This window comes from Nannospalax galili, unplaced genomic scaffold, assembly GCF_000622305.1.
Source record: "Nannospalax galili isolate Female #2095 unplaced genomic scaffold, S.galili_v1.0 scaffold371, whole genome shotgun sequence".
Taxonomy (NCBI): Eukaryota; Metazoa; Chordata; class Mammalia; order Rodentia; family Spalacidae; genus Nannospalax; species Nannospalax galili.
In genome coordinates this window covers 5,616,501-5,632,498 of record NW_008331606.1, presented here as the reverse complement: position 1 = coordinate 5,632,498, position 15,998 = coordinate 5,616,501, and the positions used below count along the sequence as shown (strand labels likewise).

The window sequence follows — 15,998 nt, the reverse complement described above, 5'->3', positions numbered from 1 at the left end:
AGAGATATATGAGGGAGGCTTTGTAGGTGAGGTTTTAATAGCTGAAGCAAAGGGAGGGAAACTCCATGAGCAAAATGAGGAAGCAAGAAACAGAGGCACGAGGCGTGCTTTGGGGAAATATTAAATAAGGAGTTTAATTTAATCCTCATAAACACGTTGACAGAAATTATCACTCTCCATGCCCATTTTCTGAGATGAAGCTGAAACTTAGAGATTAAGCAATTTGCCCAAGATCACATATGAGGCTATGTAGTGGCCAGTGGCTAGTATTTGACAGCCTAGTCTGTCTGATATCAGAGTCTTTTTTTTTTATTTTTGGTCACTGTATACTCTCCTATCAGGAAGCAGTCTGCAATTAGTTGGCTTTGGAAATATGTGGACATACAGAAGGGCATGTGGCTATTACATTGAATACAGTGCTTTATATGCCCGATTTGTTAGTCTTGCCTGGGCTTCATATGCACATACTACTGGCAAAGCTTTTCTTAAAGAGGAGAATCTAGTCCTCAGCTTCTTTTGTGTCCTCTCAACGCTCTGTTTCCTATGCTTAGTGAACACTGATTGACCATTGCTTGACAGACTTCAGCTCTCCAGCCTAGCCCCTTTGAGGAAAACAGGCCCAGATTTGGAAAGGTAACTTGCCTAAGTCACAGCTGATTTTGTAAGAGCAGATGGTAATACTTCAGCCTTGGTGTGAAAGGACTTCCTTCATGTGCACAGAAGGGCCGAGCACTTAGGTTGAAACTAGGGTATTGGAATTCTCTGCTATCCCTCAGGTTTGCATATTTGAAGTTTATGTCTGAAAAATAAGAAGTTATCCATCTCCTAAAAGACAGGATCTCAGCCAGTTATCTGAGTAGAATAATAATTGGGGAGTGGCTAGTGGAGACAGTGATATTACCATAACTTAGTCCCTCTGGCAGAAACCTAAGCAAAAAGAATATTCTGCATCCCAACTCCAGAGTGGTTGCCATCGCTCTGCAGTCCACTTATAGAGTGACTGGCTTTGTTCTCCAATCCGGTTTTTATTTTATTAGGTGTCTTTCTGTCTATATAGCCAAAAATGTCTGTGTTTCTATGAATCCTTCCTGATATTCTAGTGGTGTCAATTAATCTGACCTAGCTGTTTTAAAAACAGAAGTCCCTTAAAGTTCTGGTATTACCTCCAAGTGAAAGGGAAGGGCATCATGCCCAAACCACAATAGGACTCTTGAGATGCAAAGATGAGTCAGTTATTAAGGGTCTTTCCCTCAAGGAACTTAAGTCTTGATAAGGCAGGCAAATATAACTATGAGTCAAGTTAGAATGCAAGAAGCATCGATAAAAGGGTGGAGAGTATCGTGGAAATTCAGAGGCCTGAAACCTTCTGGAGCCTCGGAAGAACATTCTCTACAGTGGGAATCCAATCCAAAGACAACTTGGAATCGTGAAGCAGGGTTCAAGTAGCTCCTCTTCACCTTTCCTTTCATTTTCTTTCTAGTCTTGCCAGCTCCCTTGGCGTGCCAGAACATTCTACCTACTTATAAATCCCTGTGTTCTTGCTCCATTTTTGTGGAGAATTATAAAGAAATAGAATGACTTGACTGAAAATGTACTGTAGAAATTTCTCTTTAAGGATTGAGTGAAGAAAGATATAGAGGCAGAAAGACCACTTCAGAGGTTGTTATCATCCAAGTGAAGAGGGGTAAGGCAATGACCCATCAAGAAGGCACTAGAAAGAGGCGAATCAGATATTTTTAAAGTGGAATCAGGAGCTGGAGAGATGGCTTAGTGCTTAAGAGCATGTACTATTCTTTCAGAGGACTGGAGTTTGGTTCCCAGCACTCACAATGGGTAACTCACAACCACCTGTAACTCTAGCTCCTTAGGCTCTGACAGCCTCTTCTGACCTCCATGTGTACTGCACTCACACTCACCATCCTATTCCCACAAACACCTAATTTAAAAAATCTTTTAAAAAACAAAATCAGTAGGATTTCGTATTTGCCTATAGGTACATATCTAGAGTGATCAGAAGACTAGTTGTTTAGGAATCCCTGGACCAATCTGTGAATCCCAGGGCAGAGACCATGTCTTGCACATTGTTGTATTCTATGTCTTGAGCATAGTCCTTGGCACAAAGTAGGCATTCAGTGAATGTTGGATGAATGAATTGTTTTGACAGGTTAGCAGGCTGAATATGATCAGTGACTTAGTGTTCCTAGAGTACATGTCTACTGCTGGTTGGGAATGAGGTCTAAGAAGAACCTCTTTGTGGCAGGGTGCAGAGGTCTGTGGATTTAACTTTTACTGGGTATGAAATGATACACAGTTAGGTGGCAGTTGGCAGCACAGATAAAGGTAATTCATCCTTTAAGTCTCAAGCATAGAGAATGGCTTATCTCCGGGTTGCTTTCAACTCCCAGCACTTTAGTGTTGTAGCGACATTTTGGCCTGCCTTTTTAAGAAGCCCAGTCTATGGCAGCCCCAGGTAGGGTCTTTGATTTAGTCTGAGCTCCTGATATCCAGGTGCACCCTCTACAAGGTCATGTTTTTTCACGCTAAATAGCAGAAGGGTAACCTTCTGCTGGATTCCCTAAGATAATTTCTTCCATCAGCAATGATCACTTTCCCCACTGGTTTCAAATACAGCCATTTCTTTCATCTGTATTCCTAGCTTGATTAGTGAGAAATTAATGAGCATGTAAGATTTGATTTAGATAATGATTAATTAGAGGAAAAGGTGCCGTTCTAATAGCAAGTCACTATTATATGCTAAGGAAATTAGTTCATATTTTTGGATGGCAAATTGACTTGTCCTCTGCTAAAAAGCATCTTTAAAAAATGCCAGATATATTTTTATACTTAATCATTTTTGTAATTTTAATAAATGTGTTATTTTCCCTACAAGTCATGAAGTAATCAGTTTTTGATATCATTCATTCTTTTATCTAATATTGCCTTAATGATAATATTACATTATTATTTTCAGCACATCTTTGTGCTATATCTTTGTTAGGAAAAAAACTACTGTTCATAAAGCAGACCTTGACAAAGAAATATGTCAGATCATCATACATATTCACATATATGGAAAAACATTTCAATTTTCATTGTTACTGAGTCCTGACAATTCACTCTTTTCTGTTGCTGTTTGAATATGCTTTATCTGCTCTTAGAGAAGTATAAGGATCAGGGTCTACATTAATACTTCTTCTGTTCTTTAATGTGCTTTTTAATGTGATTTTGACAATTTATAGTCATTAGCTAAAATTGTAGTCTAGTAAAATAACCAACATATAGAACATAATAAAGATAATTAGAGAATTGGAGGACTGGAAGTGACCTTGAGCGGTTACTTCATCCATTTCCCAATTTCAGGCAGTATGACTAATCTTCCTAAACAGCACTCCTCACCATATTATGCCTCTACTTGAGAACCTCCAGTGGTCCATTATTGCCTCTGAGGTTAAGACCACAGGTCTTAGCCTGCATTCAAGGCCCTTAAAATTTCGGCCTGTCTTACCTGGAAAACTAACTATATCTTAGATTACAGCCTGTCTCCAGGCAAGTTGACCCCTCTACTCCCCTGGGGCCAAATACATATCACCCATTGGCCTCTCCAAATCCTTTTCACCCTTTATGATCTAACTCAAGCCTCACACCCTCTTGGACATTTGCTTTAACCCCCTAGGGCCTCCGATGGGCATTCCTTTATCTAGCAAATTGCCATATTACATATTTTTAAAAACCAGCACTACTGATGTATAATTTGTAAACAATGAAATGTGCCCATTTTAAGTAGTAAGTTTTGACAAATATGTATATACTCTTCTAACGACTGTTCCAATTAAAATATAGATTATTCCCATGACTTCAGAAAACATACTGCATATTTTGTCACATAGCCATGTACAAATTTAACTGTTCCCTAGCTATTTTGGGGGTGTGAAAGTCTGATTTCCATATGAATTCATCTTTTATTTGAATTCACGCTTATTGAAGACATTCTACACCAAGAAGGCCAAGAGATTTACTCTGTGAAGCAAGTAGTATTGGTAATCCCATTTTACAGATAAGGGTGGAAAAGCACATGCTCACACACCTGGCAAACAGTAAGGTAAGGACTAAATTGTAAGCAACTTGACCTTAGAGCAACAAGTGATTCTTCTCTTTCCTGCCACTAGTGCTTATGATAATCCTGGCCTCCTGTCTTGGAGTACAAACCAATATAACTGATACATTCAAACAATCTCATACACACTATTGACTCTCCTCTTTTTAATTATGGAAAGGGCTCAGGCCTGGAATGAAGTTTCTATGTGTGGTAAGCCTAGGACTACTTTATAGCACTGGTGGAGTTGGATAAGAGTAATTTAGAGGCAGTCTAAAATGTCATGTCTTTAAGTGGAGCCAACAGACAGCAAGAGCTGGGCCCAATAGGAAGAGGCTGTGATGAGGTTAAATGAGGCCAGGCCATGGGTAGCCAAGTCTGAAGAAATCATTCTGCTATAAGTTTATATGTATAAACAGAGCTGCACCTAAAGAGAGCCTTGGGGAGGGGGAACCACTTGTAGTTAGCTGCTGGGAAGGGAGGCAACTAATGAGGCCCAAGTTGGGAACATATGATGAGTACAACCCCCAAACGCTGCCATACTTCCAATAGCCATTTTCATGTATAGGTCCCCAAACTGGGGATTGCATGCATACGAGAGACAGAATGCCAAATAATTAGAAATATATACTACGTAGTTCCTTTGAGTGAATGTTTGTGTATATTCAGGATGCTTGGAGATTGCTTTTATGGCACTTTTTCCAAGAGCAAAGTTAATATACAGATGTAAAGCTTTTAGGGTCATCTTTATTCCCTCATTTTTTATATACAGCAGACACATAGTTCTTGTTAGTGTTCACAGACTACAAGTCTCATTGATTCAATAATATATACATCAGGTTGAATGAGATCACTGGCACATCCCAAAGGAGATGGTAGTCATTCTCTCCTCCTTAGGAATTTATAATCTAGACGAGGAGATTATACAGTATAAAGATATTTTTTAATCCTTTACAATAAATGGGAATTAGCAGTCTTGTAATGACTTTAGTTATGTTTTATTTAGCATCTAGGCATGAAAGTTATTAAGCCTTTAAAACTGACCCTTTCTGGCTCATTTGAATAGTCAAGTGCTAAGCCTTCTCTTTATTGCCATGCTAGGATGTATCGCCTGTTTCTCTTTCCATTTTCCAGGCGAAATCCATTCTTTACATAAAAGGCGTGTGAGTATCCCCCTTGGAATGTGTAGTCCACAATTATTTTTCGATTTAATAAAGGGGTTGTTTCCATTTAACCTTTTGTTCCTCATATGCTTAAAGAATCCTTCATTATGTACTATGTCTTCTGTTCGGTCCATCGTACTTCTTCAGTTTACCTTTTGATTCTTATTCATACAAGTATGTAGCAGTTCCCAGTGTATCTTCTTAGTCATTTGCCTTTGGATTTACTTTTTATTCATTCCATGTAGGATTCAGTCTCCAGGGTAATTATTTTGTTTGGTTGATGACGATTCCCTCTAAATTCCTTCCCTAATCCTTTCTGTTTTGTTACTTTTCTGCAATTATTCATGGCCTTGAAATGGTTACATTTCACTACTGTTATTTCATTTTAGGTATGGCTAATGCTCCTGTGTTGTCTTTGGCATGGGGATTTCTTTAAAGCTTGTCTGTGATTTATATGAAATTTATTTACAAAGTATTTGTCCATTTGTTATGTATTTCCTTCCTTGATGGGAAATCTTGAATTCTTATCATTTTATGGATGTTCTTATTTCCTAAAATCTATAGCCCACTTCTAGCCCCTAAAGCAGTTGTACTGGTTTATTGATTAACTAGGCAATGATAACTGAGTAGAAGTAAATATTAATATGCATACATACATACATTTGGATATAATATATAGCTGTCTTGATGACATCTGATATCTTTCCTGAAAAGTTGTCATTTGAGGTTTTATTCCTTTAAAGACTTTTAGCTAACCTGATTTTTGAGGTGGTGAGGGTTTCACAATGGCAAGACTTAGCCAACTTACAGTAGGGGCACGGCGTAGAAGTTCTCAATCGCTTTATGAATGATCATATCAAAGTCAAACCAATCTGGTAGCACAATGTTTGAAATCATTCTTGAACTTCTGTAGGTACATTGAACAACAGTTTGTTACCTTATAAGATCTTCGAAACTCCTTGCACTTTACAGAGAAATAAGTCTGAACCCTGTTATTTTATACTTCCCACCAGGTAGAGCTGGTGGGAATGGATACAGTTCTAACAAGCAGTCACTGTGTAGGAAACACTCAGCTATTCTTGAAAACCAGAAGTGATCACCAATGCAAATTCAGAAATACACAGGATTTTGTTTGTAACAAATTTAAACACACATGATATAGGCACTGGTTTACCAAGAAAGTAAATAAAGACTTGCTAAATGAACATTAACTTGCCAAATGGAAAGATTTACTATATTGAGCTTTTTCATATCTATGTGTGTGTCCCAACCAACCTGGTTTAAATTTAGATTAGCCACTCTTCCCCAAGGGGGCTTTTTCCCTTCTTGTTCCAGTAGACTGCATCAGTTTCACTCCTAGAATAGCAGAATATTTTGTAACCTCATGTAGAAAGAACACAGTGAGCTAGAACTGGCTCTGTTATTTTCTTCTTCTTCTGAAGATAATCATAAAGCCTTTAAGGAGCTTAGAACATATTTAGAATCAGTTTAAGGCTTGTGTATGAGATTGACATTTGTAGGAGATAAATCTGAACTCTGTGTCTGCAGACCCCAAATTGTATTTTGACATTAAATATCACCTTTCCATCCAGGACTATAAATTGCGATGCTGGGTTAGGTTTGGTGATATGTATTATCTTCTCCCTCCTTTTTTAGTTTTGTCAGCAGCTCCCTTGAGGAGAGGGAAGTGAAGAGCTTTGACCCAATACCCTGGATTCCAACAGTGATTTCATGAGAGATGTAAGATGATGAATTTTATTCTTAAGAAAACTTAAGCACATACATTCATGCGATGACCAAATGCAATTACTAGGGAAAAGACATGGCATAATAAAAAGAAAATTTCTGTAACTCGAGGCTAACTAATCTCCTCCCCTTATCAAATCCCAATATTTTTAGAAAGCTGTCTATAATACCTGATTATGCTTTTTAACTTCACTAAGATTATTAAACTTTACTTTCCTGAGGACCATATGGGGCTTTGGTGGAAGTTATCTTCCATGTATACATTTTATCATCCTACCTAGTGATTCTGCCTTATTGCCCTTATGTGGTAGGACTAGGTATTTATTTCTCTTAAGCTCTTTAGATAACAAGTACCTTGTGGGCAGGGAGCAAGTCTCTCTTGGAAAAAGTTGTACTTCCAATATACAGCAAGATGCCTAGCATGCGGATGGTATGTTAGACTGGGACATCCAAAAAGTAGATGGCAATAGGACTAACATCTAAGGCTCTGTGGAATGGGATGCTCAATAGATGTTTGGTGAGAAACACTTGTGAAGGAAAAGAAGGGACAATGTTGAAGGAGACTGAAGAGTTATTTGAGTAGACTGCACATTTGACTTCTGTGGAGGAGAAATAAAATGAAGGGTTGCATAGGAAAAATCAGAGACTGTAGTGGAATTTTAAAGAAAGTTTTCAAAATCAATTGGGGAATCTTCAACCCAAGGTCCCCTGTGAGCAATGCTCAATGATTTATAGGACTTCATATCTTTGCCATGCTAAATCACTGGTTGGGAACCATCCCTAGGGATTGTGGCCTCTGCACAAATGGCGGATAAAATCAGAAAACAGCAGCTGGGCTACTAGTCAAATACTCCTCACATTAGGAGAGCTGAGATGCATACTTTCATGGACACTGCAGAAAGTTCTCAATAAATGCTTACTAGGCGTTACACAGTAGAACATGTGCTTAGCCTGTGCGAGACTATGCGTTCAATCCCATTAATTAAGCCTTGATATTTGCCAATGTTTGTAAAGGACATAAAAATCACAAGAGTCTCCCTTACCTCCTTCATGCTTCAGATGTTACCTTCGGAAAGTAGTCTACATGGAATACCATTTAGAAACAAGAATAGTCCTTACTGCCAGCATATTCTCTATCTCCTTTACTTTGCTTTTTAAAAGTAAAAAATAGGGCTGAAGAGATGGCTCAGCGGTTAAGAACACTGGTTGTTCTTGCAGAAGACCCAGGTTTGAATCCCAGCACCCACATGGCAGCTAACAACTGTCTGTAACTCCAGTTCCAGGGATCTGACAGCTCCTTCTGTCCTCCGTGGGCATTGCACGACATGGGTGCACTTACCTACATGCAAGCAATACACGTATACATATAAAATAAAAATAAATAAAAATATTTAAAAATAACTTTATTGTAGTATAAGTGATACACAGTAACTAACACATGCTTAAAGAGTATGTCTTGAGAAATTTAGCGTATATACACATTTAGCTATCACTATGATCAAAACAATGATAGCCATCATGCCTGTGATTTTCTTAACTAATCTTCGTGATTTCTCCTTTCCACCTTCTTCCTGCCCTCCATCCTTCCACAGGCATCACTGAACCTCTTCATCTATATATTAGTTTCCATTTTCTAGTGTCTTATATAATTGGAATTGTGGAATTGTAGAATTTTCACTTTAATAAAAATCTTTTTAAAAATAGAACTCACAGAGATCCACCTGCCTCTGCCTCCCAAGTGCTGGGACTGCAGGTGTGCGCCACCATGGTCGGCTCAACTTTGCACTTTTTTGATCTGACATTTTTCATTTTGTGTGATGTTTTGAGGTTCATCGATGTGGTCGCATGTACCAGTCCTTCATTACTTTTTATGCTTATTTTTTCATTGTATAGGTATGCATGTTTGTATTATTTCTTTCTACAGTACATATCGTCACATGACATTTGTTTATATTTTTATCTGGTTGGTTGTTTGTTGTCCCCAAGACCATAAACATCATGAGGGCAGGCCCTTGGTTTGTGTACTCTCATTGTGACTGGCATGTAGTAGCAATCAAATAAAGATTTGTTGAATCTTGTTGTAGGACCTTTAGTTAAAACAACAACAACAACAACAAAGCTTTGATGTGATATTGATGTTTTGATTATTCATCCTGAAAAGCAACATTAGGTTATCCTGACATACATTTCATTTGGAATCATAACTGGAATTTTAATATTTTTGGTTGTTCTCACATAAATTACAATAAAAAATAAATTAGAAAAATCAAGATTGATCTTTTAACAGACAAATTAAATATCGGTGTTCAATGGCATGCATTTGGTGGTGCTATAAATTAGTTTATACAGAATTTATAACCTTGGCAATTAATTTTGATGGTTATTCAAAACGAATCTGTTATAAGGGCAATCAGAAGAAAGCAGAGATTAATTGAGATAAACTTTTGAATAATCAAAATCTACTGTATTTTAAAAGAAATACATTTTTCTTGTGTACAGATGACAGGGGGAGAGACACACACACAGAGATTGATTCTGCTTACTGAAACATGAAAACCTTGTTTGTTTCAGGATCAGATTTGCAAGTGTGTCTCCCCAAGGGCCCAACATGCTGTTCAAGAAAGATGGAAGAAAAATACCAACTAACAGCACGTCTGAACATGGAACAACTGCTTCAGTCTGCAAGCATGGAGCTCAAGTTCTTAATTATTCAGAATGCTGCAGTTTTCCAAGGTGAGTTTTGGGGATCATTTTAGATGTGATGCTCAATGACTTCATTATTTGGGCACTGGACTTTCAAGTGCTAAGCATTAGTTATAAATTATAATCCAACTTGATATAAAAACCTTCCAGTGAGAGATCCTGTTTAAGGAATAATACAGTTTTAGAGAAGCTTCATTTTAATTTTGAAGAGATGGATATGGTAAAAAATTACTTTCCAAGGACATTCTGTATGTAAATGTAAATCAGTGCAGAAAGAGTAATGGATAATTCTGTCTGTTAGTCCATAAGACTCATTTTAAACAACTACAACAATAGCAACAACAATAAAAATACTCTCAAATTCCAAGGTCAATTTTCTCTAGAAGTGAGTTAGATACTTGTGAAACATACATGAACTCCTTCTGACCACTAGGATCATTTCCATTTAAAAGGGAGAAACTGGCTTGCTGGCCAGCCATTTTCCAGTTTGTGTAAGTGGTTGCATTTCTTCTTTGTGTCAGTTCTTAACCTGCTTGTCAATAATTATGTAAAGAGCCATTGTAGCATTTGCTAGGATGGGCAGGAAATGATTCTATTCTTGCTAATTTAGAGGTGAATCACAGCAGCATAAGGACCTCCTCTAGATTAAAGATCCAACTGGAGATGATGATGATGGTTGTCATAGTGATAGCAAGAGGCACTTAAATAGCATCTATCATGTGCTTTTAAGTAAGCTACATGTATGAATTCATTTAATCCTCACAATACACCTAGGAGTGGATATTTGATATTCCCATTTTGTAGATGAAAACCTAAGAGCAGAATGATTAAGTAGCGTGCCCAAGGCCACACAACTAAAATAAAGGGCGAAGGCAAGATTTGAACCCAGGCGACCTGGTTCTTATGGTCCAGGCTTTTATCCCCTCACTTAGGTTACTTCATATGACTAGGATAATTAGTTATGGATATGAAGCCTTAATTTTATCCCTTATATTTAAAAAATTGTGTGTGCCATGTGTGGTATGCATTATGTGATACTTGTTAGTGTGGGTGTGTGCACTTGTGTGTGCCTATGTGGAGAGATAGGTCAGTGCTGGGTGTCTTTCTCTATCACTCACCATCTTGTATTGCCTGCATGTAGGTAAGTGCACCCATGTCATGCAATGCCCGTGGAGTACAGAATAGGCTGTTGGATCTCCTGGAACTGGAGTTATGGACAGTTCTTAGCTGCCATATGGGTGCTGGGATTTGAACCCAGGTCTTCTGCAAAAACAGTCAGCATTCTTAACTGCTGAGCCATCTCTCCAGCCCCCATCTTTTTTTTTGAGGGAGGGTCTCTCACTGAAACCTCCCCACTCTGAATTCCCAGAGCTGGGGTTAAAGGTCTGCATTGCCATACCTGGCTTTTGATGTTGGTGCTTGGGATCTGAAGTCAGGTCCTTACTTTACCAGCCGAGCTATTTCCCCAGCCCCTTTCTATTCTTTCTAAATTAAGCAGACTGGATAAGCTGCCATGTTTCTGCCCTGCAAAGGTAGGAGTGGGGTCAGATCTAACACTTCTGACCACTTGACATTCTAAAATTTCAGGTTTCTGGCATCTTTACAAGAATTAAGCTCTTTGAATTATAAGGTGGGTTGATTGCACCTTATTTTATGTATTATAATGAAATTCTTAGTATTAGCTAAGAAAGTTATTCAAATTAGCTAATAAGGCATACATTCAGAACAGTTTCTTGTATCAAAGCCTCAGGGGATGTTAGGTTGATTATACAAAGAACAGTATATAAGTGAGAAATATTTGTTAACCTATTTATGCAGTCAGAGTCTTGTGAAGCATTTATTGAGACTAACAATTTAGTGATAGAATGAACAATTTAGGCTGGTTTGAAAAATACATACACTGTTTATGTACTTCTTAGATTGGCTTTGGAGTTGATCTACTAGCTGGAAGTGGTGATAAGAAGCAATGTGACATGAGAACTGGGTTAAGGGGGAGAGGTAAATCTTTGTTCTTGAGGCATCAAGGTACTTGGTTAGAAGGCAGGGTGAGGGATTTGTTCAAGTCCTAGAATAACCAAGGCCCCAGATGGGACCTTTCAACCACTGCCCGCTGTAGTGGGATGGTAGAGTGATGACGCTGGCATTCCAACATGCAGAGCAGCTGTCCTGGGTTGTCTATCTGAGGGTCCTTGTTGGTAGAATTTGTGCATCTGTCCAGACCTGCACTTTGTACATTGTGTTTTATGGGGCTGAAACAGCACAAGACTAGGAAAAAAATCAGTTCTGATGGTATTTTGATTGGATTAGATTCCAGATATGGCTAATGTAATGTGGAAGGTGAATACTAGTCTTGTGAACAAAGGGTGGAAAGTGGAGGCAGCACCTGCTAGTGCTATTCTCTCTCTCTCTCTCTCTCTCTCTCTCTCTCCCTCCCTCTACCTCTCCCTCTCCCTCTCCTTCTCCTTCTCCCTCTCCCCCCTCTGTTTCTCTCTCTCTCACTCTCTCTTGCTCTCTCTCACACACACACATGCATACATACATACACACATACATACATACATACATAAAGGTACATGCACATATACACATACTTTCTTTCTAGGGTTGTCCTTCTGTCCCCAGAAATCTTATTTATACTCATTCTTGTTTCATTTTATTTTCTTTTTGTAAGCCTACCTCACTTAAAAATAAACCCCATAAGATAAAATAAATCATGATATTATACCTCAAAGCATTTATGCCATGTTTGGAGAGGCATTGAACACAAATCCTTTCTGTAACAAAACATTTTGAAGAGAGAAGACTTAAAACAAGGGATCAGTACAAGCTGATTGCAATGAAAAAAACTAGGCATCTATTCCCTTTTTCTTACAGCTACTTATTATTCCCATGAACTGAAATTGAGAGGTACAATTGTTTTCCCCCTAAACTACACATCCCTTCCCCAAGATGCTAGTAGACAAAATTATTGACAAAATCTCCTTACTACTTTGTGTAAAATTTGATGTGGTAGCTTTTGTGAGCTATTTTCTCCACCACATGAAGTTGAAGAAGGCTTATTTTGATCTTGACCTAGATCCACAATCGCTTTAGGATTCCTTTGGTAGTCCACATTGGGGGTATTTCAACAGTGAGAACTTTCCGCAAATATGTGCACAGTTCCGTGAGCAGTCCTTACTGCCTTGATTTGGATTTTATGTCTTTAATTGCAGGAAGCCTTTGCCCTCATAAATGAGCCTGGGGCCCTGGTTGGAGTACTCCAGTGCTAATGTTGTTTTGATAATGATTGAAGCATTAAAAAAGTTGTTCTTTATTTTCAATCTTTGCATTGCCTCGTTTCCTAAATTTAATTTACTTAGATGCGCTTAGGAAAATGGGGCAGCACGATCGTTTTTTGTTTCTGCTTAATTAATTCTTTTTCAGAAACTCCACTAAAAGTAGATTTTCTTTTCTCTTTTCTGTTTCCACTCCCCTACCTTATAATGATGAGTATAAAAATAATAGTGAAGATTTATTAAGTGCTTACTGTATGATTCTCACTTTTACATAATTATCTCATTTAATTTCCCTCGCAGCCCTATGGGGTCTGTACTGTAACCATCCCCATTTCATAGATGAAGAAACTCAGTGATGCCACAGCTTCTCATAAGCCATCCTGTAACACGATTCTCCTTGCTTTTAGTGCACTTGAGGAAAAAAACAAAATTAAGAAATGGTTGGATTTAGGGGTTCTTATGAAGACAATGAGATAAAATTCTGAAAATTTCATCATATCTCTAACACCTCCTCATCTTCAAGCTTTAAATTCTGTTTTCCTTTGTAGGATTTCATTATGACATTCAACCATCTACTACCAGGAACCATTTGGGCACATATCCAGGTTTTTTGCCTCAATGTTGAATGATTCTAGTCTTCTCCAAGGTGCCAGTGACTGAGAACAAGCTCTTTAGAATGCAGCTCTTCACTTTCACTGGAAGTTGACTATCCCACAACTCGAACTCTCAGAGACAGAAAAAGCTGTGCTTAAGCTGAAAACATTTCTGCATATCTAAAATGCTATGGAGCGTCTCCTTGTATACTTATCTCATGTGAGAGCTCCTGGGCTCCTTGATTGGAACATACTGTTCCATTTTTATTTTTTAAATATTTTATTTATTATTTTTATTTTGTGTATATGAGTGTATTGCCTGTGTGTATGTGAGTGCACCCATGCCGTGCAATGCCACAGAGGTCAGAAGAGGGCTTTAGATTCTGGAGTTAAGGATGGTTCGTAGCTGCCATGTGGGTGCTGGGAATTGAACCCAGGTCCTCTGCAAGAGCAGTCAGTGCTCTTAAGCGCTGAGCTATCTCCCCAGCCCTCATACTGTTCCCATTTTTTGGAGATAGGGTCTTACTTTGTCTTCCAAGCTGACCTGGAACTCACTGTGTAGACCAGGCTAGCCTCCATCTCACAGAAATATGCCTGACTCTGCCTCCTGAGTGCTGGGATTGAAGGTGTGCACCTCCATGCCTGGTGAGCCTAGTATTCTTATTAATGTTCAGTCTTCACAAGCTTGATTTTCTGACTTTCTTGCTATTACTAGATAACCAGTTAGATAGAAGTTGTTTGGAAGATTGCTATGGGGTGATACACAGAAGCAACAAGAATAAATAGCAGTAAGGGTGGAGAACATAAAAGGGTACTCAGTCATTCACCAAATGTGACGGTTAGGGGCATTCACAGAGGGATATATGCCTACCTGTCTCAGTAGCACCGACAATACCATAGGTTCTACAGTCTATGTTCATAGTGATAATTGTGACTCACTATGGAAAGATCAGATTATATTCAATCTTGTTTTCTTAATATCATTTTAAAAGGCTTAAAATAATTTTTGTGCTTAAGAGCAATGGAAGAATATTGAGCTTGGACTGGTGAGATGTTTCTGTGTGTAAAGGTACTTGCCACCAAGCCAAGGAGTTCCGTCCTTGGGACTCAAAAGGCAAAAAGAGAGAACTGACTCTAGCAAATTGTCCTCTGTCCTACGCACGTGCATACACACGTGCTTGTGCACACACACACACACACACATATCATGGGGTGTACATGTGCAAATACGCACACATAAATATAGCATTTCAAAAACAAAGAATACTGACTTCTGAGTCAGAAAGTCCCAAGTCTTGATTTTAGGTGTCTGCATTTGCAACTTTATGACTTGGGGTGGTGATTTAGCCTGTAATATACTCCATTGTCATTGATATCTGTGAAATAGGGCTAACAATTCTAGTCATAGAGATAATGCATGTGAAAATGTCCTTAAACCAATAAGTCATGATATACGTACATTATGCAGACAGCGACTGCTTCACCCCAGGTAGTGCCAAAGAAATGATGCATTATCATAGGGACATTAACCTACATGAAGCTGGAGTTCACGATGTACTTCGGTGACTTCTGTCACTTATCTAAGCTAGAAACGCAGATAGCTCTTGAAGAAGGGATGTGTTTTATGTGCTCACACACGGGAAGCTGAACTGTCTGGAATGTTAGTACTACCAGGAGCTAACTTTTTCAGGTTCCTGAAGCTTCTCCTCTGGAGATATGAAGTGCTGGGATTAAAGGCGTGTGCTACCACACCTGGCTATTTATTGTTTTTATTTTGTGTGTATGAGCGTATTGCCTGTGTGTATGTGAGTGCACCCGTGTCATGTGTCATGCAATGCCGCAGAGGTCAGGAGTTTCCTGAAGCTTCTCCTCTGGATATATATATATATCTCCTTTGGGTTTTTTTTTTTTTTTGTTTTTTTAAAAAAGGGTCCCCCTGTAGCCCCCGCTGTCCTGAAACTTACTATGTAGACCAGGCTGGCCTTGAACTCATGGAGATCCGCCTGCCTCTGCCTCCCAAGTGCTGGGACTACAGGCGTGCGCCATCATTCCCGGCCTTACGATGATATATTTTACAAGCAAACAAGTGGCTAGTTCAGGAAGGGTGTATTGTTCAGCCCATATTTGTGTGTGTGTGTGTGTGTGTGTTCGCCTGTGTGGGCAGTGTAACTGTCAGAGGAGGCTCCCAGGATCCACCTGTAACTGCCCATACTAATGCTGAGATTACAAACACATGTTGCCATGCCAAGGTTTTTTTTTTTTCATTTTTTTTAAAAATTTTTATGTGTATGTGTGTATCGCCTGCATGTAGGTAAGTGCACCCGTGTCATGCAATGCCCACAGAGGTCAGAAGAGTCTGTTGGATCCCCTGGGACTGGAGTTACAGACAGTTGTTAGCTGCCATGTGGGTGCATGGTCTGATTTG

At 38.8% G+C, this 15,998-nt stretch overlaps 1 protein-coding gene across 2 annotated transcripts in view; it reads left to right on the top strand.

The window, feature by feature from the left end:
* Positions 1–15,998, top strand: part of Gpc3 (glypican 3) — a 433,306-nt gene that overhangs the window by 22,971 nt on the left and 394,337 nt on the right. For both annotated transcript variants that reach the window (XM_008826751.3, XM_029560452.1), the window contains exon 2: positions 9,574–9,735. In XM_008826751.3, the coding sequence (XP_008824973.1) occupies positions 9,574–9,735 (162 nt within the window). The remainder of the gene's footprint in view (positions 1–9,573; positions 9,736–15,998) is intronic.